The sequence below is a fragment of the Electrona antarctica genome (assembly GCF_951216825.1).
Source record: "Electrona antarctica genome assembly, chromosome: 11".
Lineage (NCBI taxonomy): Eukaryota > Metazoa > Chordata > Actinopteri > Myctophiformes > Myctophidae > Electrona > Electrona antarctica.
Genome location: NC_136792.1, coordinates 14,624,908 through 14,649,241, shown reverse-complemented (window position 1 = coordinate 14,649,241; position 24,334 = coordinate 14,624,908). Strand labels below are relative to the sequence as shown.

Here is a 24,334-nt window from a genome sequence, read left to right as displayed (position 1 = left end):
TCACAAAGTATAAATCAGGCTTTAATGTTGTTCTACTCACTTCGGTCAACAAAAAGATGTAACCGTCACATGATATCCACATGGCATTTTAAGAGGCTATAAACTAGGTTCTCTAGAGAGTACAGCTACTTTCAACCATAAAACCAAGGTTATATGATTGAAAATCAAACAATATTGCCAACCATTTTCCAAAGCATACCAAAAGGGCTAAACTTATAGATACAAGTCCTTTAAAATTAGTTGACCGGGGTCCCAACAAAACAAATAATAAAAATAGTCTACCGACAAGCTCCTATGTGCATGCGTGTAGGTCAGCTATCGTTGGCGAATGTTCCCCCCAGCATAGGGAGTGTTTAAAGCGGTATTATGTACCGTTTTCTTTGGGAATAACATTTTATTTTGTCCAATCTGTATGGTACAGTACATTAACACAATATAGCATTACAATTGGGGTTGGCTGCATTTGCTCTTCTATCGAGACATTTAGATCCTGTGTCTAGGTTAGACAACTTCTGACCTAACGCAACCCCGTTTCTTTAAAATGTTGACCCTTTGAACTGAAGGTCAAACAGTTTCTCCCCTGAGCAAGGAGGAAGGCTCTATTAGGCTCAGTGGTACAAAACAGTAAAGTTACGTAGTGCAGCTTTAAGTACAACCTGAACCCTCATAATCCATGAAAACAAACACAGTAGACGAAGTCATTTTAAAAGCCTATCGCAGCTCTGTTTAAATTAACGACAGCAACAAAACACCACAGCCTTGGAATCGTTTGTTCCCCAAATGTCAACTGATATTGATTTTCTCTTTCTAGACATCATACATTTCATATAGTTTCACTCAACTCCTGTCTTCATGACACGGGGTGGGGTGGGTGGGACAGTCTGTCCATGTGGCATGTCTTCCCATAGACATAGACGCCTCCTTCGGCTCTGGAGCGTATGTGCAAAAGTGAGGGCAAGCTTCCGTGTTGGTGATTCACTAGTCTCGCGTAGCCAGAACACTGTTGCGAGGGGCAACAGTCTGGCAATGAGAGACTAGTGCTTCACAGAAGCACTGGTCACAAGGTATATGCGTCGTCAGAGCGGACGTTCGGGACAGACAAGTCCCGATAAAGACACGCCGTGATTGGCCAGTAGTCACTCGAGTGGCAGCGTGGCGTAGCGTGCCTTCTACACATCCGCCCTCACGTCGCTCCAATGAACTGCAGCAGCCAATGAGGCATCTATTTTTTTTATATATATCTATGCGTCTTCCTGCTAGTCTTCACCGGCACCGCTTTGAACCCTGCTTCTACGAAAACCCAGACAAGTAACCAGAGCCAATAAAAGAAAATGGCCCTGGTGGCATCAGGAGAAAACAGGTGTTGCTGAAAAGGTGCTGTTGGCTGTTGTCAATTGAACAATGGTTCTCAAAGTGTGGTCCATGGACACCAAAGGTTCCTTGAGGGGGTTCCAAATGGACTCCAATATGTCTGTAACTCGGACTGTGTACAAATAGTCCTTTTGTACAATCTCAGTGTAATGGGGGGAAGGTCCTTGAAATTAAAATGTTTGAGAGCCACGGCAAAAGAATTAAACAACAATGCTGTACATTCAACATACATACACACACAACTGTACATTCAACACACAATGCAGCACATACAACACACACACTTTTGGGTTCAAGTGAGAGCCGTCCACCATCTTGTGTCTTTGTTCTGTATCCATGGCAACAAATATCAGGGAGGGTACGGACACGGCCCCCAGGCTCTGACACACAGATGAGTCCCGCCTCCGTACGGACCCCTCTGGTGCGCCGCTGCATCTGTACGGACCGGTGGAGTGTTCCAATCACAAGTCAGACCAGAGGACAGCCTTGCTCCCCTTCTCCACACTCACCACGTAGGTTCCCGAAGGTGACCAGGACACAGAGTTGATGGCCGAGCTGGAAGACACCAAAACAACATCACAAACTGGCATTTACTGCGATTTCTTCATTTTAGAGGCATGGCCACTTGGCCTTTGGTGACGTTTCTTGAGGGCACAAAGGCAAATGCCGTTTTACACAAAATAATTCCTCGGTCATAGGTTGTCATACAGTACTTGCTTAGCCCTGGACTAATCACAGTAACTAGATTAACTTTGAGAGATGGGGAATCAAGGGTAGTTAAGAATTCAGAATCTCAACAAAAGGCACTACCGTTTTCTCCTCTGCCTGTTCCTGTCAATATGTTTTTTAGATGCCTATATAGACACACAGGGACTACAAATCTCACGCCCGCAAATGAGACAGCGGCCCCACTTCTGGTCCGTTAGAATGGTGTACTGCAGGCCAGCCCATAGAAGTCCATTGAAATTCAACTGTAGTTAGCCTACTTTTAAAAGAATATGAAATGAACTGAAGACTATTGATTTGAATAAAAAGATGTTTCCAAATGTATGATGTGTCTTTGTCAACACAAATTGTTGTTTTCTCAGTAGAGGATGTATTTCACATTTAATTTACCACTTGAATGAGTTACCCAAAATGTTAACAGTGCAGAGGCGAGACGGCAGACAGGGAACCTGTCGCATTTAAGGGACGTCACTGCCTTTACGAGGCCTTCGAGAGCCGACTTTGATGAGTGGAATCCTCAATAATAAATCCAGATCTGACTTTGTTCAGTCATGTTTATATTTTGAACATGTATGTCATGGGCTTATATGCTCTACCTACCGCGTTGCTCTGACTGTGTGTTCTACCATTGTCAACTTGTTGTATAATTAATTATAATTAACAGCTAAATGGAGGAGTGACATATCCTGACATTTTCAACCACCTAGTGAATTCTCCAGATGAGTATTAATAATTAGTCTTGCAAGAAGTTGTGTTTTGTTTTATATGCTATGCATTTGTGGAAAATTATCCAAACAGCAAATATATCTGGGCATTGAAAACCTCAAGGGATGTGACCGTGACGTATACCGTACGACCACTTTAACTGTGCCAAAAACGTTTGGTTATGTTTTTAGCAGCACATCCCACCTGTGCCACTCCCAGAACGTAATATTGAGTTGGGTTTTTTATCCAACGTACACAAGACGTGGCCACGCTCATTTCATTTGTCCTTTTTCTCTGGCACCTGCACAACATCTGTCCAACAAGTGGCACTGATTTTAACTTGAGATTTACAATGCTAGCACTTTTGACACACTGATGGAGTATATTATAGTACATTGTGGGTTGTATATTGAGATGGAAGGTATGTGACATTGAAAAGGCCAAATCAAACATGTGGGACACTTTATTAGAACACGAAAAGAAAAGAAAAGAAATCGCTACAGACTCAGTAATGAACCAGTGAAATTAGGGTATTTTATGATGCCTCTCATAGGGATTGCATTGACAGCTGCAGTACACCGTTCTAACGGACCTTAAGTGGGGCCGCCGTCTCATTTGGGGGCGTGAAATTTGTAGTCCCCGTGTCTCTATAGGCTGGGGGAAGTGTGGGCAGGGCCCATTCCTCCATCTATTCCCCTCATCCATCAGTGCATCTCATCCCCCATTGATCTATATTTCCATGCATCCAATCCCTCTGTTGAGTAGTGTAGATGAAAACTGGTATCGTGTAGTATAGCAATATAGTGCATTGGTTCTTAAAGTGGGGTGCGGGGACCCCTAGGGGTACTTCATGGAGGTGGGTGGTCCCTAGCTAAATTAGATAGTTATGAACCAAATGGACCCTTATGGGTCTGTAACTCAGAGTGTACAAATGGAAAATTGTACACTCAGAGTTAAATTAACAGTGATTTTACAATACAAGTTCACTCAAGAAAATCACTGCTAGAGCTGTAAAAAAAAACCTCTTATCGGGGTCCCTGGCACATCTTTTCGAACGGGGGTCTGAATCAGAAGGGATGTGTTCATTTCAACTACAATCAGAAGGGATGTGTTTATGTAAACCAGTGGTTTGTTGAGGGGGTCCCAGGAGGTCCCCAGCTAAATGATTGATTTAGAACGAAATGGACCCACATCAACCCATTTATGACTGACTCTCAGAGGGGGGTCCCTCAAATTTAAAAAGATATAACAGATTTAACCTATAATGAGGTCACTGATATGAACTACAATCAGAGGTCACAGATTTATACAGTCAAGGTCTCAGTATCAAAGGTGAGATCATTTAGCCATGCCCCGTCCAGCATCCTGATTGGTTATATGTGGGATATAGCAAGCCAAAGAGTCAATGGTCTCCAACTCCTGGTATTATTCACATCCCGTAAATAATGTCTGCAGCCCCTGGGTACCAGCGCTGCATCACTAGAGCATGCTGGGTAAAGATCAGGGGCTGCTGGAGCTGTGGCAGGGATGCAGGCCTCAGACCTTTTACATAAACATCACTGACCATCTGCTGCAGGTTTAGATTCTCTGCGGACTAATAAATGTCGATTTGGGGTCCTTGACATGAAAAAGAACCACTGATAGTGTAGTATGGTTGTTGTGTTCACCTGTGGTTCTTGTCCAGGGTTCTGTCTACCTTCCCAGTGAGAACGTTCCACACATACAGGGTTCCATCAGCAGAACCTGCCGCCACGTAGCAGCCGTCGGGACTGATCCAGGATGAGAGAAACATATCGGTTAGGATCAATACGTTCATGGAAACATATTAGGATCAACACTTTAATGTTATTCACAGAAACGTAAAAGGAGGGACTTTCACTCACCTGAATGTTACTCTGGTCCAATCTGCACCACACTTAAAACCCTGCGCACTGCACAGACAGATAAAATAAATTAGTATTTATGAAAGGCACTTTGGATTAAAAAAAAAGTTCTATATAAATGCAACATTTATAAGAGGTTTCTGCCCGACAGCAACGATATGTTGAAAGCATGAAGAACATTTTGTTGAGGTGGTGTGAAAATGCGTTCCAACCTGAAGGTCTGTCTGATGGCGTTGGTTCTCAGGTCGATGATCTTGAGCTGGTCGTCTCTGGAGCATGCCAGCAGCTCCGTTCTATCGTGGTTCAGGTCCAGCGACGTCACCCTGCCCTGCAGCTCCAGCTCTCTGACTATGCTCTCCGCTCTGCATACACACAGGAATAAAGCACTTTTTAAAAAAAACTCATCTTAAAACATATGAAAATAGACGTACAAGCTCACAACACGTGTTGTGAGCTTGCAGATTGACCATTTTCGGTGCATGACAAGTGGTGAACTTTAATCCATGACACAACTCAACAATTTCTCACTCATATGGTCTTACTCAGACACTTCCTGATTATAGAGTTCAAAGATTTTCCTTCCAACATTTATATTTTATTGTTGTAAGAGTATTTATGATTGGACTGCTCAATAAAATGAAGATTTCTTTCTCTCGCCCTTAAACATCTCTATGGAGATTTACTAAAACGTGTTTCATTACCATTATTCTTGCTTGCAGAGCGCAAGAAACTACCAAGATTCACAGATAAGCTTCAAAGATATTAACCAAACAAACATGACACTTTAGCAAGTGTCTTTAAAGTTTTCTGAGGACGACAGGAGAGACAGGACAGCTGAGTGGGATACAGAACTAGTATAGGAGACAGTAGGTAGACAGAGTAGGAAAGACAGGCAAGGTCTCACCGTATGTCCCAGAAACGGACTTTCTTGTCAAAATGGCCGCTCATGACACACTGCTCAGTGCAGACGATATCGTTGCAGCTGGAACCAGCAAACACTGTCTTCATACCTGGAAAACAGATGCAACCAATCACACACACATTGTCTGGACAGACATTGTACAGTGACCAACAGTACCATCTATTATACAATTGAAAAGGTGTGCCCAAAACGCTGTTCGCACCCAGGAACAAAAGGCACCAGCTACTACGTCACTGACACACCGCAACACACACTGCAACAACCCACTAAACACACTAACACGTCACAGACTTACCCTCCGCGTCGACCCTCCGCTATCTCCTCATGTCGCGCAGCACGCCCACACTCAACATCACCCGCGTAAAAATTGTCATTGCACTGCCACTAAAGCCGCCTCCCGTCCAGACTCAAACAATATCACTATCAATAACAAACACGCCACAAGCACCGACACCCCCGCCTAATTTGTTGCCAGGTCTATGAAAACAAGCCCAGAAAAAATGCCATTCAACACGCTACTTACAACTCGCGGACCTGGCAACACTGCATCCTGTTTTCCCATTGGCTACGGTTGCTACAACACGCATTTGCACTGCATGCTGGGAGCAACACAGCTTAATGTAGGGGTCACCGATTGCTGTGCTACATCCCCCTCATGTTCTCACCACCCCGTTCGGCTACACCACACACACTAACCTACACAATTCTCCACATGCAACACCGGGCCCTTATTGGCTAGCCCCCTCACATGGCGATCCCCACGCAGCAAAACACAGGCCAGCCAGCCACACACACACACACCCACACACACACACAACGGCCACGTTCGGAAATATCGCACTGAGCGCACTGTGCAAATGCAATGCAAACTAATAGGCGAGTGTGCTTCGGTGCGGTATTTCCCAACGCGCCCATCTCATCGACACAACGCGCGCAGTCGGATGCCAAGCTCTTCCGCGCATTATTCCTTTCCCAGTCTCACCACACCACGGACTCATTGTAACCTCGCATCAGTGTCACTGCAGACACGTAATCACACTGTGGAGGATTTGTGACTGAGTGACTGTGTGTGTGTGTGTGTGTGTGTGTGTGTGTGGTTTGATTTCAGCATGTTTTACACTGCACAGTTGCGCAGTGCACACCATGGGACAAATCGGCTTTTCACCCCCTGCCACTGTGCCCACAAACGCATGTACAAGAGGAAAACAATCTAAACATTATATACTAACGTCAGCATCGGGCAGATTAACACACACAAGCGTTATTAGTTGAGTTCTCTTATTGAAGTGCCTCTGAATTGTAACTGTGCGTTTATGTCAGTCAGCGATGCGATCCGTTGTTATTCAGCCACCAGCAGCAGCATACGCACGGACTGGAGAGAGGCGACGTGTTTCTCTCCCTTCGGCTCATGTAGCCCTCATTGTAACTACAAATATTGTTCCCGAAGAAACAATGTGGGGTCACTGCAATCCAAAAGATTGTAGGCCTACTATAATGCAGTCAAGGTCCCCACAAAAATATACTACAGTATGTTCTGCTCCATTCTCAACAACTTTTGGTTTCCAAAAACAGTAACTTATTGTAAGTAAACAAAAACAGTAAAAAGCAGTTTCATGTGTGCTTATTTTAATTTAATTTAATTTGCTTTGATGTGAAAATAAAATACAACAAATAATAATAATACCCATCCGTTAATACATGTGAAGGGCACAATACTGGGTTTAAAAACACAGCTGAAACATGAAGTGGAGTCTGTCAAATCTCGCAATTTCCTTCTTCCCATTGCGCTGCAACGGAACTAGGATGAGCCGCCCGAAGGGCGGCGAAATTCTAGTATGGTACAGTTATAATAACCTTTTCATGTGATGAATGTGTCTCCCATCAGTTTCCTGAGAGGACCTTGCCGTTTGTAATCTTTGTCTTCTCGCTACATCATACATCACATTCCGTGCTCAGACAATCAGCTGTGCACAATCCATGCTCATACACACAAAGGATGGGCTAGCGCCCCTGCTCACCATCTTCAAATGTCACTTGAAAGAAACAGGCTTCTCGATTTTGATTAATCGAAAACATATTTGAAACAATAAGCAAAAGAATAGTTGTGAAGCCAAACTTGTGACACCGTTAGGACTGTGCCTAGCTTGCACACACACACACACACACACACACACCACAGCCATGGAAGCTGCAGGACTTTGTTTACACTTTATACTTTGGGGTTTATCCTTGGCCCTTGCCATTTTCACAGAATGTTAACCTATCATGACATGCCCAGAAGAATAGGGATGCTATGGTTTTTTAATTTGATTATTTTATTAAGAAAATTAAATGTGTCTCAATGCACAGTGAACAATGGAAACATCACGTACAGACTTTGCTGCGGAGGTCCCATAGCTTGAGCGTCCTGTCGTAGCTCCCGGAGACGATGCGAGCGTTGTCCAATAGGAAACGAGCAGAGAGGACCTTCCCACTGTGACCCGTCAGCGTGTGCTGGAGGGGACACACGTACACACACACACACACACACACTTTGATCTATGCTTCTATAATATAACACTGTTAAGTAACATTTGGTTAAAATAAGCATTGCAGCATAGCTTTAATGTGTTATCCTATGAATCATTTGTGCTCATTTCAACGACAATCAGAAGGGATGTGTTCATTTCAACTACAATCAGAAGGGATGTGTTTATGTAAACCAGTGGTTTGTTGAGGGGGTCCCAGGAGGTCCCCAGCTAAATGATTGATTTAGAACGAAATGGACCCACATCAACCCATTTGAGACTGACTCTCAGAGGGGGGGGTCCCTCAAATTGAAAAAGATTTAACCTATAATGAAGTCACTGATATGAACTACAATCAGAGGTCACTGATTTATACAGTCAAGGTCTCAGTAGGAAAGGTGAGATCATTTAGCCATGCCCTGTCCAGCATCCTGATTGGTTATATGTGGGATATATAGCAAGCCAAAGAGTCAATGGTCTCCAACTCCTGGTATTATTCACATCCCGTAAATAATGTCTGCAGCCCCTGGGTACCAGCGCTGCATCACTAGAGCATGCTGGGTAAAGAGCAGGGGCTGCTGGAGCTGTGGCAGGGATGCAGGCCTCAGACCTTTTACATAAACATCACTGACCATCTGCTGCAGGTTTAGATTCTCTCACATTCCCAACAAGAAAACCAAACGGTCTGAAACTGGCTGTTCAAGGCCTCAGTTGTTTTAATAACGGGCTGCTTTGGATATTAGGTTGTTATATGGTTCAGTCCACTGAACGGTGGGTTAGGGTTTCACTTTTAAAATTAGTTCTGGTGTCATTTTCAAGTCTACTCTGACTTTTATGTGCAGTTAAGTAGCTTGATTCAATATTAATTTGATATATGAAGAACCCTTCTATATAAGCCCATTTTATTCAACATCAAACTGTCATTGAAAACACAAGCCTCTGCTCGTGGTGACTGATATCTCCTAATGAATGAATGTCTTCATGGATTTCATGCATGGACTTACAGGACTCCTTGATGCAACATTACATAAAATATTAACATAATGGGTACACATAAAAGACAGATAGGAAAATTAAATTACACCACTAACGGAACTAAACAAATGTTTTAAATCCATTCGCTTACACAAGCATGTCACTTGTTGTATCATCTTGTATACACAGCGAGTTAGACACGTACCAGAGTGAGCCCCCTTCCCTAGTTTGTACAATGATGTTTACTCTGTTTACACTTATTATATCAGGAATGTGTTATTAAAGGTTTAGACACGTTTCGGCGCAGGCCTTCGTCAGTGTGACACTGACGAAGGCCTGCGCGCCGAAACGCGTTTGTCTGTCTGGTATGACTGCTGCTGCGGAGCACTTTGATCATTAAACAAAGACTCTTACTCGACTGGATGTGCGGATTTTATTCATTTTCTATACGTTCATTTTGAATCGCCTGAAACTATATGAAACTGTCTGAGTAGAGCGGGCCTTTTCCCTTGAAGTGAACTGTTATTAAAGGTTTATTCAGGTGTGACAGTTATTTTAGTTATCATCCAACTGTGATCCAACAACAAGTGTGTTCAGCGTTTCATTTGTACTCACCCTCAGCCTGTAGTCGTCTACAGTCCAGATACGACTGGCAAAATCATTAGAGGCTGCCAGCAGGTACGTACCCTGTCAGGAAGAGTCAAACACATTGTTGACTCAACACCGCATCCGATGTCAACTTACTGTATAGCCCCGTCTGTCATCCTAATGGATACAGACACCTGTCATAACACATTGTTGACTCAACACCGCAGCCGATGTCAACTTACACTGTATAGCCCCGTCTGTCATCCTAATGGATACAGACACTTCTGTCATAACAGCCAATGTATCAACTTACAGCGCTGTCAAACTCGATGCTGGTGATTCCAGCATTGCTGCCCGTCAGAGCTCCTTTGGGTTCACAGCGACCTGCACGCATACACACACAAACATGCACACACAGAACATACACCAACAGTCAAAACAATGTGAATGAAAAGATCCTTCAAAAGCAAACTGGACACATTAGGAGTTTAAAGTGACAGCACACTGTAAAGGTTCAACAAATTTCCATGAGAAGCTAAACTGAATGGTGCTTTTACAGTGTTGAAGGTCTCAGCTTGAAAACTTCAAGAGATCATCTCCCCAAGCCCGCTCCCCCACACCCCGATACTCCTTGCTGATTGGTTGTGTTGGATGTCAGTCATCACTGAGCCAGTAGGGTCTCTTAACTGTCCCACACTGATATCACATCCCGTTATGTCAGCAGCCCCCCGGGACCAGCACTGCACCACTAGAGCATGTTGGGTAAAGAGAGGAGGGGCTGCTGGGAGCCAGAGGCAGGTGGGAGGGGATTGTGTGGGTAATCAGACATTTTACAGTTCATCACTGACCTTCAGTAGAAGCAAGAACATGTCTAGGTATGCACATTTTATTGATAGGTTGAAAGTAGACTGACAGGAAATGGGGAGAGAGCTGGGGGGGGAAGACACGCGGCAAAGGCCGTCGGGATCGGGGGTCGAACCCGTAGCACGCCGTCAGGCAGGCTCAGCAGCCTAGGTGTGCACATTTTCAATCAAAACATCAACTGATGGTTTACCTTATCGATCGTTCATTGACTAATTGATAAGCGTTAACGTACACAGCTATGTACGTCCTTCCAGATAATGTAGGCTTTTGCTTGCGATAATCAATGGTTTATTAGAACATTTAGATGCTGATGAGCAAAAGTGCAGAATTTAATAGTTTAATTTGAAATGAATATTCAATTTATTGTTAACATCCCTAGTCTTTCTGGCTCCGTGGTGGTGGGCAGACACTTGACTTTACCACAGCGAGCACCCCTCAATGAAGAAATTTGCTTCAACTTTGACACAATAAGTGACCCCTGACATTTCCACATGCTTCCAATGAAAAGACAGCATCCTGTGATGCGAGGTGTTTTGTAGATTGGCTACCTGCCACCACCTCCCACAGTTTGACCCGCCTGTCCATCCCACCGGTTGCCAGGAGACGGGAGCCTGGGCTGAACCTCACTGCATTCACCTCTCCATCGTGAGCTTCCTGAGGACGGACACACACAGACACACGACTGAACACTGATTCTATAAACCTATGAAAAGCATATTTTCATTCATGGTTTTTGGTCTCAGATTGAAAACTTGGGATCATATTCCCTTAGCCCCTCGCACACACCGCCCGACGCTCCTTGCCGATTAGTTGTGTTGGATGTCAGTCATCACTCGGATCCAGTAAGGTCTCTTAACTGTCTCACACTGTGATGTCACATCCCATTATGTCAGCAGCCCCCCGGGACGCGAGTTTTTTATTCCTATGATGGGAGGGAATTTGGAGCGCTGTGATTGGTTGTCAGTGGAGTAGGAAGCGCTGGGCTGTGTTTTGGACCGCACACAAGTGTTTATGCCTACTAGTACTCTATGACTAGTACTAACCCTATCTCTAACTCTAACCTAAACATAACCGCAAGCAGGGGAGCAACGCACCCCTCACCAACCTTAATCCAAAAACTATTAACGTACCCCTCACCAACCTTAATCCAAAAACTATTATAAAATCCGCGGTAGTAAAAGAGTGGTAAAACGAGCGCTCCTAAACCTGAGCTATCCTAGGAATAAAAAACTAGCCCCCGGGACCAGCACTGCACCACTAGAGCATGCTGGGTAAAGAGAGGAGGGGCTGCTGGGAGCCAGAGGCAGGCGGGAGGGGATTTTGTGGGTAATCAGACCTTTTACGGTTCATCACTGACCTTACAGGTGCATGTTTTTTGAGGTGCGATAGCCCCTCCTATGTCCAGCTTTGGCCTATTTTGTTTAAATATTCTTGGCAGTAAAAGTTAAAAGCCAGGAAACAGGGGTACTTACAAACACGTGCAAGGCGGTGGAGGGGAGGCGAACGTCTGCACAGCCTCCCGACGGCGTCTCTGCGCTTTCTGGCGACGTGCTGAACGAGTTGGCCCCTCGCCTGCTGCAAAGACGGACGGGCACCACAACATTCATTCCCACACATGGAACATGTGTGCGGACAGCTAGTAACGACTTTAACATGATCATTGAATCCATTTCATTCTGTGCAGCTCCTGGGCTCGGGAATCAAACAGAGCCTATATAATTGTATGCTACTCGCCAAAACCACTCGGTCATCAGTTCCCAAATGCTTTTTTTTTTTTTTTTTTTTAACAATAGAACTGTTAAAGTGTTCGTTTCCCATCAAGTCATCTTGCTCCATGTATTTTTCTTTTCAGTTTTACTTAACCCATTTTGACCTGACATCAGATTCTAAAAATGTCTTCTACATCCTGACAGTTTTCTGAAAAAGCTATGTTTCTGTCAGTCGTTCTTCGATTATTCAAAAATAGCACGCCACAGAGTGGCGCGCTACGAGCTTGTAGGTCTGCTATTTTTCAATAGCTAAAGCATAACATAATGCTAACACCAAAAGGGGTTCCCGCCCAAAATGGGTTAAAACTATTTTCTATCCACTCGCTTTGTTGACTGCCATCGGCAAATAAGATCACATTCTCGCCATGTGGAGCGTTGCTCCAATTTTTGCACCTCATATCTGAATTAACGTACAGACAGTTTCTTTACAGTTTAAATCCCCCACCCCCCAATCTTTTTTCAAAAAAAGAAAAAAAAAAAAGAATCACCCACTTTGTTACACCTGTATACGTGATTTGACAATAAAGTTGATTGTGGCCAATGTTTATCCGTTTAATAAATCTGATTTATGATAATTTAAACAATAGTGTGATGAAGTGCTGAACGTTTTGTTTGTTTGTAATGATGCGTTTGTTTCCCCAGGCACAATAAGGGGAATGCATAACAACAAAAAGATCAGTTCATGTTATTCAGCTCATATCTGCATCAATATGAGCCTATCTGTACCAAAGTTTTGTCGATTGTGTTTCATTGTTAAAACCTGGGGGTAAAGGAGTTAAATGTATGAAGTGTAGGTGGGTTAGTGAATGTCGACTGCAACATGTCAGAAATTAAATAATATTCTGTTAAGTTTTAATACACTGGCTTTAAGTCCTGTAAAAGTATGTATTACTATATGATATCATTAATATCAACATAGGTATTTGGTGACATTTGATTGTGTCCATATTAATATTATTAATATGGCCAAGCCCTACTCTTACAATGAATCTATCTATACCATCTGCTATATCTGCTCATTGCTCTGTAAAGCACTTTGAGCTGCATTTCATGTCATGAAAGGTGCTATACAAAAAGTTGTATTATTATTATTATATCGTCTCTATCACGTGGAAACCTCATATGTCCAAAACAGTTACTTTTCAGGATTCAAATTCAAGAGAAAAACAAATTGCAGATCTACAAGGCAAGCTCCATTTTTGAGCTTGCGGATCTGCTACTTTTGATGCTTGTGTGACGCTGTAGTATGATCAAGTAGGGCCATTAATTTACGAAGGGAAAAAAAAAAAAGAATATGGAGATAAGAGGTTTGTGCCCGACAGAAACGATATGTCTAGTGGAGTTATATATGGCCTAGTATTTCCTCACACATGTTCACCTGTAGTGTGGTGGGACGAGTCCAGGCTGAACACAATCTGACACGCTGCAGACAGACAGGTAGGTAGACAGACGGATAGAAAGTCAGACAGGTACACAGACAGATTGGACAGACGGGCCGAACAGTGTGACTTACATACCCAAACATGTTGGAGATGGAGTCTAGTAGGCCGCTGGGAGGAGTCTGAGACAGCCGTTTACTAAATAAAAACACCACAAAACGTTCAGCATATCGAGTCCATAGAGTGCCTCCATTTCAAAACCTGGTCAATGTGGCACATTTTACCTGGGGTTCTTTGTCAGCCATTTTGTTTTGCACATTTTCCAGCTTTGTGGACTAAAATGTTAAGACTGAAACAGGTACACACCGTCTATATGAACATAGCACTGAACGCAATGCACACAACTGAACACCGATTCTATAAACCTATGAAAAGCACATTTTCATTCATGGTTTTTGGTCTCAGATTGAAAACTTGGGATCATATTCCCTTAGCCCCTCGCACACACCGCCCGACGCTCCTTGCCGATTGGTTGTGTTGGATGTCAGTCATCACTCGGATCCAGTAAGGTCTCTTAACTGTCTCACACTGATGTCACATCCCGTTATGTCAGCAGACCCCCGTGACCAGCACTGCACCACTAGAGCATGCTGGGTAAAGAGAGCAGGGGCTGCTGGGAGCCAGAGGCAGGCGGGAGGGGATTTTGTGGGTAATCAGACCTTTTACAGTTCATCACTGACCTTACAGGTGCATGTTTTTTGAGGTGCGATAGCCCCTCCTATGTCCAGCTTTGGCCTATTTTGTTTAAATATTCTTGGCGATAAAATTATGCACAGTTGAAAAGCAGGAAGTCGAGATATGCCTTAACTCAGGTAGCATCAACTAGGCCGGGGTGTCAACACTCTCCACGGGAAAATAAAGCAAGAACTTAAATCAGTATGACGAGATCAAATGACAAGGTGACAATAAGAATGAATGAATACACATCTATGGCGGACATGGTATATCTTGACACTGACAGTTTGATACAGTATGCATTAGGCATGCATGGACCCCATTTGATACGCATATTTATCTCTGGGACCCTAACCCAACTCAGAGTACAAATGGAACCATTTGGATTTTGTATACTGTGAGTTACAGACCTGTAGGGATCGCATGGAACCCCCTGGGGTCAATGAACGCCACATAGAAGTTAAGAACCAGTGAGTGCATTAGACTGAAAACCGATCCTGACCTGGAGGTTCTGCTGAGAGGTCTGTTGGGCGACGCCTCCCCTGTGGGTTTCCCACCGTCTTCTGCCAGGACCTCGATGTCATCGTCCCTGAGAACAGGAAACAAGTGGCATCACAATTTAGCAGACGCTCCTAATCCAGAGCGATTTACAGTAAGCAAGAACAAAAACCGGCATATATACTATAGAGTGCTATGTCTACATAAAATGCTATCCAAGTTAAATAACCACCCAATATACATCACCACCAGAACCTTATACATTAATCATTAAAACTTCTTAAAATAACTGGAACACAACCAATATATTAATTTGAACCTTTAATTGTTATCAATTAAAACTATTATACACTTAAAGATTAAGTGAATTAATTAGATCAGCGGTTCCTAAAATGTGGTGCACGCACCCTTTGGGGTGCGTGACACCAGGGGGTGCGTGACATGAAAAGGGTAATGGCGGACAGTTTATGGTGTTATTTAACACAAATAGCAAAATCGGTAAAACACCGTTTTATGGAGATGTATAGAGCCGCAGCCGCTCCGTGTCTCACACTCTCCGTGTCTGAGAGAGAGTGCAGTCAACATTCCAGCCCCTAGCTCCTCCCCCTCCCCTCACACATGCACAGCGGCAGATTCTTTAGTTTTAACTCAAGACCACTTACTTTGTCCATGCTTTGCTGTTGTATTGGTCAAAACATGGGGAAAAGGTGGTCTATGCCTCCCAAAAATCAGGATGACTCAATCTGATGTCAGTCAGTCAGTCAGTAATACTTTAAACCTCCAACCACTGTTAACCATAGAAAAAGCTGGACTCACTGGTCGATGGGCAGAGGTTCTTTGGCAGCATCAGCAAGATCCTTCTGAAGTTTGGCTTGTCTGCGTCTGAAGTAGCACAACAACAACATTATCTCATTTGTTTATATATATATATATATATATATATTTATTTTATTTTTTTACAGGGTAACATTTCATGTCAAGGACTACCCACATTTTTCATGGGACATGCGTGCGTAGTACCTGGTGTCCTTCTCGTTCTCAGCGTTCAGTTTGTTGGCTTCCTGAGCCTTCTCGGCCATCCACCTGGACACCAGCTCCTGGTTGTCATCCGTCGTTCTCCTCAGCTTCTCCTCCAGGGCGCTGAAGGTGATCTGGAGGGCGTCGTATTCATCCTTCAAGGTCTGGTTGGCTAGCTCCAGGTCCTGAATAAACATGACATTGTCATTGTGTCATCTCACATAAATGCATTAAAACCCATTCAGGACGGGAACACATTTTGGTGTTATACCCCTTCCTGACGGGAGCCCCTTTTGGGATTTTTGTTTTGTAATTAATATTTTAAAAATTTCAGAAAACTTAGTTCTGTATTTAGTGGCCCTTGAAGGGAAAGGTTTCAGGATCCAAAAACAGCATCTCTAAAAACACAGCTAGATACACAAGTCATATATTCAAATAATGACACGTCTGTTGTGCAATTTCATAGGGTATAAGGGTAAAGGTCATTACACACTGGCGAATTAGCGACGCGAATTATTCGTGCGAATAATTCGCCTTTTTTTAAAACCAATTGAAGTCAATGCAAGCTTCCACATCAGTGGCGAATGTGCGAATGTGCGAAAATGCGACCGTTTTCGCTCTTTATTTGTTCGCTCCGGTGTTCGCTCCGGTGTCGAATTTTTAATTCGCGTCGCTAATTCGCCAGTGTGTAATGACCTTAAGTATTTATGTAACTGTTTGTTGTATGTTTATACTTTAAGGTGCTCTGATCACACCAATCCCAATAGAGGGTATGAGCATGCATAATGTCAAATCGAGTGGCAAAGTGAGTGGTAAAGTGAGTTTAACGTTGTTTAACATTGTTTAATACAATCAGATAAGATTTTCTGTTTGGATGTACGGGTGTCAAGGCCAGAAAGTCGTTTTTGCCACTCGGTAGGCGTTCCTGCATAACTTCCGGGTACGATGATGTCGCGCACATACCCTCTATTGTTTTTCTCACGATCAGCCGATACTGATCTTGTGCGTACAGGAAAACATTAATATTTCCAAAATAATTATATGTCAACTCTTCCTGTGTGTGGGGAGGAAGGTCAGAATGTTTAGGCCCGTCACAAAAAACAATATTGCACTATACATCTGATTTACTTTTAGGGTATAAAAGATCGGTTTCTCCAGATGGGGTAAATTGCCAATCACGGATAGTGTCATTTCGAGTGTATCGGCAGATACATCCGATCGATCAGAGCACCACTAGTTTAAGGAAAGTCCTCAGTATAATTATCTTTTGGTATGCCGTAAATTATAGTTACCTGAAGGCAACTCTTCAATTCTTTACATTCTCCTTCTAGACTAGCAATCTGCTGCTGGTACTCCAACATCCTAAACACACAAACAGAATCATTTAAAATTGCAATGACAATGATGCATTTGTTATTTTAATTATACAATACTGTATTTCACACAATCTCATTCAAGAAAATGCTGCATGAGTGTATCACACACACATTATATATATATATATATATATATATATATATATCAGTTATAGCATAACCATGTGTGACATTTATAACAAACCAAAACGCTTAAATTGGTTGCCATGGTGACGCATCACTCCATTGAACAGCAGTGGCCAATGCTTCCATTGCAGCAACCACTGCTGTTCACACATGGTTATGCTATAACAGTGGTTCTCAACCAGTGGTCCGGGGACCAGCAGTGGGCCTTGAGGGGGTTCCAGGTCGTCCCCAGCTAAATGATGGAGAGTTGGTAACCAAATGGACATTTATAGAACTTTAACTCTTGAGTATAAAATGAAACCAAACGGACTAGTGATGGGAGATTAATCGGCAAAAAATAAATCGGTATCGACCGATATTGGCCAAATTATATTTTAATACAGAATGAGATCATATCGACATCGGTTATCGGCCAGCAATTAATTATATCGGATATCGGCCAAAATGTCTCATCGGTACATCCCTAAAAAGATCCATTTGGTTCCATCTCAAGAGTTAAATGATTGTTAAACATTTGCATTACTTAAGTTACAAGAAGTCTACACAATAGAAGAGTTGTTATTTTGATCAACGTTTGCCTGTTATCTCTCCTATGGTACCAACATCAATACAGCATGGAAATGTGGACATATTCTTTAGTTTTGGGTATGCAAGGCTACATCAAATGGTGGTCCGTGTCTCAAATGCAGAATGTATAGTGGGCCTTGATATGAAAATGGTTGAAAACCACAACAGGAGACTTGTGTAAAAACAATTGTGTGTTTGCATACTAAAACGCCTCATCTTCTTGTGTCAACAGTGTTTATTATAATACCGAAACAGGTTCTTTCTGACAACATATTTCTTGCAGTGGAGTACAAGGTGGCCCTGCCAATATGGCAGCAACATTGACTTACAGTATGGTGAAGTGGCCAATGTGTAAATGTATATTTGGTCTACAGTGTATAATACAGTGTGATTGTGCATGTCAGCCTGTGTGTGCTTGCGTACTAACTTGGCTTCATTGCTCTGGATCTCCTTGTCCTTCAGTTGGATTTGGTTGTTGAGCTCTATTACACTGGATGCCAACTGGAACACAGGGACATCAAACATTAACATCAAACACCTCATGTTGCTCACCTCATGATTCATCATGTAAACATAGAACACCTCATCTGACTGGCAAAATGTGCCAGGAGGTGCGAGTGGCTATTACATGTTTAGGTATTCCGAGCTTAACTCCACAAAATAATGTGGAAACGTTCCTTTTAACACCACAGATTGGCAGTGGTCCAAGTGCAATAGAGGACATTTAAACACACGGCTGAGAGCATTTACGCTATACAAGGTTTACAATTTAATTGCTCTTAAAGATACTGCATGAACACCATAAAAACACAACATATGTTGCAATACACCAGCTTGATGTACTATCCGACACAGGCACACAGACAGATACAGACACACAGAAAGAGACAATTCTGACCTCTCCTCTTTTCTTGTGCAACTCGGTCAGTTCCTCTTGATGTTTAATTCTCATCTGTGACATTTCCTGCTGCAGAAGCTCGTTCCTGCCCGGGTCTGACCCCGCACTAGTACACACACACACACACACACACACACACACACACACACACACTGAGGATGTTGCTCTGCACGACCAAAGGAAATAAAAGGCTTTGTACTGACCAGGACAGGCATGACTTGGCAGGACAAGCACTGTCAATATTGTCTGGTATTTGCAACTTGTATCGAGAATGTTACAATGACTGACATTTCCATAAGAAGCACATTGCATTTGCTTCAAAGTATCCGGCTGGGTGGGGATGAGTGAAGGACAGTAATTTAATTAAGACCTGAGGCTGATTTTACAAATGCCTTCTAAAGTAGTTCTCAAACGTTTGTGCCAAGGACCACGAAAATGATATGCATTTGGCTGTAGATCCCCCAATTTTTCTAAAACTTTCATGTACAAGTACACAGCACAATAAGTGATACGCTGTGAGCCATAGATATTTTAAAAAAATAGATATAGCCTCATTGGTCGCTGCAGTTCATTGGAGCGACCTGTCTGCAACGAGAGGAGGAAGTAAAGCTGCGTCGCTGCCACTCAAGTGACTACTGGCCAATCAAATCACGTCTTTTCCGGGATCTTCCGTTTACATAGCCAAAGAAAGTGCCGCTGGAGGAGTCGTGCCTCTGATTGGCCTACCGAACTTCCCCTTCCGTTCTTCTGCTTTCCGCTACGTCAAGGAATCTCAGGAAAGATTGCCAATATCACCTCCATGTTCCTTCCGTTGAGATACAGACGCCCCAGAGCCGGAAGAGGCGTCTACATTTATAGGTCTATGCTGTTCTAAATCCTAAAGGGATTTTTATTTTAAGTTTTAACCCATCTCAGATTTCCCACTTTTAATAGGTTAAGATCACATCTTTTTTCTAGAATTTCACAAGACAACTCTCACGTGGAATATAATAGATTCCATTCAAATGCCTCCACAATTTCATAATTACTCTGACGTCCTGGAGACAGACTGCCGTCTGCTGTTCAAGTTTCCAGCCATGTGATCGTTCTACACATTACTTCACTTTAACAACCAGAATGCAATCACAGCAATATTCCATGCCACTTCTCATTGTAATAGTAGACTACTTGTTTTTAATACATGTATTCATTGTGCATTCATTGGGTCCATGTCCATGAGCAGAGTCACCATAGGGAGTAGGATGGTGGGCAATTTACCATCTAGCTTCATAGTACCAGGTTCAACAAGTCAATGAAGGTCAGATTAATCAATTTAGGCATTTAGAAGACTCTTAATCCAGAGCGATTTACAGTAAGAAAGGTAAACACGTGGCAATACATCAAAAGCATAGAAATAGTCATGTGGGATCATAGGCAATGGATGAAAAGGGGTCAGCCTGTTGAATGCCTTCCCACAATCTATTTTCATGCAGTGAGGTAAGCCAAGAATCAGCAGTCTACTCTAAACAGTCAAAAAATAAATAATATGTACATTTAAACTATAACAAGTTAACTCCAGTACCAGGTCAACAACTTAACCTGGCTACTATCAACATAACATAATATCTAAATTATTATTTTAACCTTTGCATAAGCCTGCACGGTCATCAAGACTACGGCAAGTTCTACTACGGGCCAAATTAATTGGCATCTAAAGAGGCAGGTCTTCAGATTACAGCGGAAAATTGGCAGTGAACCTGCAGTTCTAACTGCAATGGGAGTTTGATGAATCTGCAGTTCTAACTGCAATGAGTTCGTTCCATTCATACATTTAAAAGTGTTCTTCACCTTAATGTTGCTGAAACAGTTACTTGAGAACAGACCAGCGACCGTCGGTGAAAGACTCTCTTGGCTTCATTTTGACCGCTCATTTCTACATAGGAGAATGAGTGGCTTCGATAAGAGCCTCCGTCGATGAGCAATTTGTCGGAATCGGGTCAAAACTTTCATTAATATATACATTTAAACTACTTTTAAACCGGAACAGTTAAATAATCCAAGGTTAACATCTTGTAGTTATCAAGACAGCCAGAGGGGAGGCCCAAAGAATTAGTAACGACTAAAATTGCGATGTCTCCTTTAAACAACGTGCTGATGGCATGACTCACTGTCATTTACCTGATGAAGACCTCTTCCTCTAGGTCCTAGAGGGTCGAATATTTTGCCTTACTAAAGTAAGTCTCTTGCGGAGCTCTAACAAACTAGTGTGCAGGTGTTTCTTCTTCCTTTTTCATGACTCATCACTGACTCAATGAGAAACCAACCAGTTTCACTAGCTAAGCAAACTAAACACATTTGAATTGATCTGTATCAATTATATTAAGCAACATTGCAGCTGTTGGGAAGATTTTGAGGGAAGCACGCACAACTCCACTGTCTCAATCTCTTGGAACATTTTACCAGGTGCACAGTCAGGAAACACTTTAGAAGCTGTTAGGAAGAAACATGTTTCCCATTATCTGCAGCTAATATATCTGCAGTACGGAGGGCCAAATTACACCTGCAGTCTGGTGTGCGTTGCCGTTACGCACAGAAAATATGCATTCTACAAGCTCAACGTATTGCTTTCTGCGATGCATTGTGACTGAGCCTGTAGATTGACAATTTTTGGTGCATGCTCCATGGTCATTGCTCCTAGTGCGCAACCAAGCACAAATCACCCTTCATCCTCCCATCTTCTACAACCAAAATGAAAACAAAAAGGTAATGAGTTTAAAGTGCTCATGACTATGCTCCAAAACAAGGAAGTGACCAGTACCATTGCATCAGCAAAGCTTGAATCAACACCTAAAGTCAGTGAATAATCAGTGAAAATGACAGACTCTTCTAGAGTAGTTCTACTCGTACCTGGTTTCATGTCCCCTCTGGGCGTCATATTTATCTGTCTGGTAGCGCTCTGACAAAACAGTCTGGAGGTCCGACTTCTCCAACAGACGGTTGTCTGTAGAAACAACACACGTAAAATTAATGAATGCATTGAAATGTAGTGATGTCAAGTCATAAATTGTGGACAACTGTTCCAAGTTTTCCTTCCAAACAGACTGACACCAGCTGATTTCACTGATTGAGATCAGCTGATTTCAGTGATTAAAGCTGGACTTACACTACAGAGGGGAGATTTTGGGTTGGAAACGCCCTTTCCGACAATCATGGGGGCATTCCCAGTTTGAGGCTGGTCAGAATCACTTATGTCACTTAGCGATGTGAAGATACACACTGAAGCCGGACACTTTGAGCAACAATTCAAGTAAGGTTTCCTTAATTCCTTCTCAGCCAAGCTTAAACTCTAGCATAAAATGATCCAGACAGTGCCAACTGGTGTAGAATGTTGGGTATTTTTCACTGTGGTAAACTGCCAATATTGTTCCATTGTTACAAATTTACAATCAAGCAATCCTTTGTTTTGCTCTACTAGATAATAGCATGGTTCTGGTTGAAACAGGAACAGCCGACAAGCTCCATTGACTACAGTCTCTGCAGCATTACTCGGCCAAAAGTCAGTCAGCATTTCAGACCATGCTGCAGTGATGCACTCCCTGCAAAACTACATTACGGTACGTCCAAATGTTGGCAAGAAACCGTATGCACTGCCAGAACATTATCTCACTGACCAGTCTCTCCTACACCGTCTCCTTCTTTCACTAGCTGTCTCTCATACAATGTCGTACACTGTTCCTCTCAACTTTCCTACGGTCTGTCTTTCCGCTGTGCTACTGTCTGTGAATGCACTGTCTCTCTACAGGTTGTCCTATCGTCCGTCTCTCTTACAGTCTCCCTCTCAGCTGTCCTACTGTCAACTAATGTGAGCTATCCGATTACACCTCAGGTAGTGAAGAATCACAGTTGTGGAGCTTTAGGAAGGAACATGTGCAGGTAAGGCTGAACATTGAATCAGGAGTGGAATTATGCTCCTGTTCTAGAATAGACCAGTGTGTGTAAGTAGGCAAAACCAAAGTAACGATGACATGGAGTTAGCTTGTTGTGTGAGATATACAAACATTGGTGGATGATTTCTTCGAAGGCGTGTCGCTGAACTCTGTCTCTCTGTTTCAGCTGCTCAGCGATATGTCTTTTCCAAGTACATTCCACACGCCGCTCCATGGCCACCTAATGAAAAACATGCAACAAAAGCATGACAACATGTGATAAAAACACCCCCCCGTGCAAATTCTAAATATGAACAGATTTCTCCACAGTTCATTGGACATGGAACTGAAACGTTAGATGTTGAAACACGTCATGGTTTGTGTCTTTTTGTTTAGTAATAATAAATAATCCGTTTTCAACCCTAGTTTATCAATCTCAGGAAAACATAGTGTCATTGTGGACAACATATAGAACACAATATATACACATAAGCCAAGGAAATTAGAGAAATCTAGCCTTGGATCAAGACTATCATAGATGTACTTTATCAAGTCCGACTTTTACTTTCTACTTACCGGTACGTAAAAGTCAGACTCGATAAAATCCATGTATGATAATCTTGATCCAAGGTCAAGATACATGTACCGTATATCTATCTATCTGTTCTCTGTCCAGTGTCCACAATACACCTTTGGCATTGGCAACTACGAGTATGCGGATATACATTTTTTCCTAGGATAAATCTATAGCCTACACTACAACAAAATTTGCCTTGCAGTGACCAGACGCGAAACTGCCTTCGCAGTGCGATATTAGTATGGCCCAGACTGGGCCATACTAATATCACACTGCGAAGGCAGTTTATTGTAGCTGGCTCGTTATATGTAGCTGTCTTACTATATAAGACAGCTACATATAACGAGGAAACGAGCCTGCTTTTCCACTATCGACTCGCAACGTAGTTCTGTAGCACGGTATAGTAGAAAAGAGTTTCACGCCTATTGCACGTGTATCGACATTGATTCGTTCACGCTACACTTGTTTGTTTTTCCCAATACGACTCGATAACGAGAGATCGCAGTCTATAACATCACCACATTTACTAGGGTGACTTTTGCCGACAAGAACGGGTCTACACAAACAAGCAGTCCTTGTCAGCAGGCGAGACCGTCGTAGTAACGAATCATCAAGTATATGCTTAATTATTAGCAGTGTTTGTTTACTATTTGGCTGACAAACACAAGCGAAAACAACACGAGCCGTGACTTGACATGCTACGTTAGCCTAGCATGCTAAAGCTAAAGTCGCAACGCCCCAAAGAGAGAATAAAGAAAAAACACCTTCCAACTCACACCATCTAAACAAAGTGTTCTCGCGCTGCTGTGCTGTAAATATGACCACCACGTCTTATTGGAGAGAAATGTGTAGAATAAAAGTCAGTAAAGCTTCTGGTTTTATCCAACATCAGCTCCTTCTGTCGCCTCATTTGACTTCACGTCCATTTTGGCTCAAATGGTACACT

The 24,334-nt window shown here is 42.8% G+C and overlaps 1 protein-coding gene across 3 annotated transcripts; it reads right to left on the bottom strand.

Moving 5' to 3' along the window:
* Positions 1 to 24,334, bottom strand: atg16l1 (ATG16 autophagy related 16-like 1). Of its 3 annotated transcripts, none has more exons than XM_079514158.1 (21): positions 24,153 to 24,334; positions 22,944 to 23,052; positions 21,793 to 21,886; positions 18,907 to 19,012; positions 18,436 to 18,509; positions 17,232 to 17,301; positions 15,943 to 16,124; positions 15,739 to 15,804; positions 14,927 to 15,013; positions 13,828 to 13,887; positions 13,689 to 13,733; positions 12,014 to 12,116; positions 11,090 to 11,195; positions 9,991 to 10,061; positions 9,705 to 9,776; positions 7,980 to 8,100; positions 5,590 to 5,695; positions 4,898 to 5,047; positions 4,686 to 4,733; positions 4,470 to 4,571; positions 1 to 1,926 (listed from the first exon to the last, which is right to left on the bottom strand). In XM_079514158.1, exons 2-21 carry the CDS (start codon positions 23,044 to 23,046, stop codon positions 1,833 to 1,835), a joined length of 1,860 nt encoding a protein of 619 aa, XP_079370284.1. In that variant the 5' UTR covers positions 23,047 to 23,052; positions 24,153 to 24,334; the 3' UTR covers positions 1 to 1,832. The 3 variants fall into 3 exon arrangements, with proteins under 3 accessions (XP_079370284.1, XP_079370283.1, XP_079370285.1); XM_079514157.1 differs by having other exon boundaries at positions 24,165 to 24,334; XM_079514159.1 differs by lacking the exon at positions 13,689 to 13,733 and having other exon boundaries at positions 24,167 to 24,334.

Bases quoted from the DNA above. Each gene is read 5' to 3' on its own strand.
- atg16l1 (XM_079514158.1), bottom strand. From the start codon at position 23,046: ATGGAGCGGCGTGTGGAATGTACTTGGAAAAGACATATCGCTGAGCAG. The intron at 15,805-15,942 runs GTACTACGCACG...GTGCTACTTCAG, and splicing joins GAGAACGAGAAGGACACCAG to ACGCAGACAAGCCAAACTTC. The intron at 4,734-4,897 runs GTTGGAACGCAT...CTGTCTGTGCAG, and splicing joins GCCATCAGACAGACCTTCAG to TGCGCAGGGTTTTAAGTGTG.